The sequence below is a fragment of the Buceros rhinoceros genome, unplaced genomic scaffold (genome assembly GCF_000710305.1).
Source record: "Buceros rhinoceros silvestris isolate BGI_N320 unplaced genomic scaffold, ASM71030v1 scaffold30488, whole genome shotgun sequence".
Taxonomy (NCBI): Eukaryota; Metazoa; Chordata; class Aves; order Bucerotiformes; family Bucerotidae; genus Buceros; species Buceros rhinoceros.
The window spans coordinates 9,254-12,014 of record NW_010425651.1 but is presented as its reverse complement, the minus strand read 5'-3'; the positions used below and the strand labels follow the sequence as shown (position 1 = coordinate 12,014).

Genomic DNA, 2,761 nt, shown 5'->3' with positions numbered 1-2,761 from the left:
CTGGGGCCGGGCAGTGCCCCGCCGCGGTTCCGCCGGGGCTGAGGGTACACCGGGGCCCCTCTCAGGATCTCGTTTCTGCTCCCACAGCGGGGATGCCGCCATGGTGGATGTTACCACAGCTCTGGAGACAGAGTCCGCCAACGGAAAGGACCCCCTGGTAGGTGGCTGCGGGCAGCCAGGGCTCGCTGAGAGAGGTGCTGCCCTCGGGGGTGTTTGGTGGGGCTGGGACAGGCAGAGCGTGCAGCCTCTTGGCGAGCATCTGCCTGGCTGCCGGACACCACGGTTTGCCTGTCATGGTGGGGGGCTGCAAGAGCGGGGAATGCTGGCCTTCCCTCCTGGGGGTCGTTGCAGGCTGAGGTTGAGGCTCATCCTCGGGAGGTGCAGAGGTGTTGGATAGCTGCAGTTTGTACATGGGGTGGAAGAAGGGCAAGTGTAGGATTTGCTTTCAGCAGATGATGTGTTTGTGTTTAACAGAGATGTCTGGCAATACCTGACGAGGCAGGACTAAGAAGCATCCTCTGTTTTCCAAGGTTACTAAGTCAGGGGTAACATGAAGACATAGAAGGGGAGAAGGTAGATGTTCAAAAATCAAAACCTGTGGTTTGGCCAAGAAGGACTTTCCATCCTGCCAGCTCCGGTTTTCGTTCTTTAGAGAATTCCTTTGGAAATGAAATCCTCCCCCACAGAACTAGTTCTGACTGAATCTACGAATCAGTTTCAACTCGGTCACAGTGTGGCTGAGCATGAGGCGAATTAAAATTCGTCCCTCTAGATTCTCCTGACCAGGTTGCTGCACAAAGCTGCTTCCTGCCCGGCTCAGTCTTTCAGCCAGTCCCGGTTTGCTGCTGTGCTTTGGTTGCAGGAAGGTGCTGGGGATGGCTCCGAGGCGCTGGATGCCCAGGCAGGCTCGGTGGATGAGGAGAACGGGCGGCAGCTCGGCGAGATCGAGCTGCAGTGCGGGATTTGTACCAAGTGGTTCACGGCAGACACGTTCGGCATCGACACCACGTACGTAACTGCTCAGTGCTGGGGTGAGCAAAAATGGGACTAACAGAGTGTAACTTCACGAGGACCAGGAGCCTGTGAACAAAACTTAAAGTCTTCTGTGAGTGAAAAGTAAATTCAGCTTTCTGTTTAGAACATCATGGGACTGACCTTAGACTTATTAAAAACTTAACTTCTCTGGTGTTATTTTGTCCCTAAAAACTACTCTGGCCTTCCAGTAAAAACTAATTGATTTGGAGCTCCTTGTCCAGAGCTCCTGGGTGGTTGTCTCTGGTTTTGCTGGATGAATTTCAGGACTCCTCTAAAACAAGAAGACAACGCTTGGCTTGCTTACATTTTTCTCAGGAGCTTTGTGGACTCTCTCCATGCCTGCGATAAGCCTAATTTGATGGAAGCATCATCAAACCTTTAAGATGTTTCTGGTTTTGGACAGAGAGAGAATAATTAATTTGTTAAACTGGAGTAATTAATTTCTTAACTTGATGTAGTAAAGAACAATGAACTCATCACCCTGCTGCAGTCAGTCACCCGAGCTTACTGCTCCCTTTTCCAGGTCCTGCCTGCCTTTCATGACCAACTACAGTTTCCACTGCAACGTCTGCCACCACAGCGGGAACACCTACTTCTTGAGGAAGCAAGCGAGTAAGTGTCTCGCGCTCGGTGAGCCTTGTGCCCTGCCAGGGAATCCCAGAGGCCACGGTTCCTCTAACGTCGGTGGGAGGGTTCTGTGGAAACTTCTAGAAATGACCCCAAAAATTTTCATATTAGCAACAAACACGTGTGGCTTTATCATGTTTTCCTGTTGATGAAGATGGTGAAAATGTTGTGCTTGAGGGCGGCTGGGCTGGGGCGGGTTTCACCACTGCTGAGGACCTGCAGTCGCTGTGTACGTGGGGGTGTTAGATCTCCCCATGCAGTGTGACGCCTGCTCTGGTGTGGTGGTGTTGTTGTTCAGATCTCAAGGAGATGTGCCTTAGCGCTCTGGCCAACTTAACGTGGCAGTCGAGGACGCAGGACGAGCACCCGAAAACCATGTTCTCGAAAGATAAGGTACTGCCGGGGGTTAGTGTCCGCGGTGATGTCAGTGGGGAGCGAGTTCAGGCTGAAACCGGCAGCGAGACTCAGACCTGCCGTGATAAGAGTCAGTTTTGTTTTGTTTTTTGCCAGGATATTATCCCGTTTATTGATAAATACTGGGAGTGTATGACAACGCGACAGAGACCTGGGAAAATGACCTGGCCTAACAATATTGTCAAAACAATGGTAGGTGTTTGGAGATAAATCCCCGCAGGATTTTCTGCGAGCAGCACAGTTCCCTGACACTGGTGTGTGCTCTGGGCTGGACCTGGGGCTGAATGGTGACGATTCTGATGCTGCCGATGTGGTTGATACACACAACTACGTATTAATAGTAAACACTGTGATGTAGGCGCTTGTCCCTGAGCTTGATGTGATCTCCCCTGTGTCCCTTAAACTCCCCTGTTCAGTGTAAAGAAAGAGACGTGTTCTTGGTGAAGGAGCATCCGGACCCGGGGAGTAAAGACCCAGAAGAAGACTACCCCAAGTTTGGGCTTCTAGACCAAGTACGTGCGGGGGCTGGAAGGAGGCGTGCCTGGGGAGCAGGGGAGGGGGTTCTTGTTGGCGGGTTACGCTCGGTCAAAGGAGCGAAGCCTGGCCAGGCCCCACGGTGAGGCGGTACCGTGCCAAGCGATGGGCTGGAGGGCTCAAGCGCCTGGTCCTGCCCTGCCGGGGCGTT

General features: G+C 52.7%; 1 protein-coding gene across 2 annotated transcripts in view; it reads left to right on the top strand.

The window, feature by feature from the left end:
• Positions 1 to 91: 91 nt before the first annotated feature.
• The window catches only part of ASH2L (ash2 (absent, small, or homeotic)-like (Drosophila)), a 7,887-nt gene continuing 5,217 nt past the window's right edge, over positions 92 to 2,761 (top strand). The window contains exons 1-6 of one of the 2 annotated variants that reach the window (XM_010141234.1): positions 92 to 157; positions 863 to 1,008; positions 1,559 to 1,647; positions 1,961 to 2,055; positions 2,173 to 2,268; positions 2,493 to 2,588. In XM_010141234.1, the coding sequence (XP_010139536.1) occupies positions 101 to 157; positions 863 to 1,008; positions 1,559 to 1,647; positions 1,961 to 2,055; positions 2,173 to 2,268; positions 2,493 to 2,588 (579 nt within the window). In that variant the 5' untranslated portion in view covers positions 92 to 100. Of the gene's footprint in view, positions 158 to 862; positions 1,009 to 1,558; positions 1,648 to 1,960; positions 2,056 to 2,172; positions 2,269 to 2,492; positions 2,589 to 2,761 lie in introns of those variants that run through there. The other variant, XM_010141235.1, reaches the window with a different exon arrangement.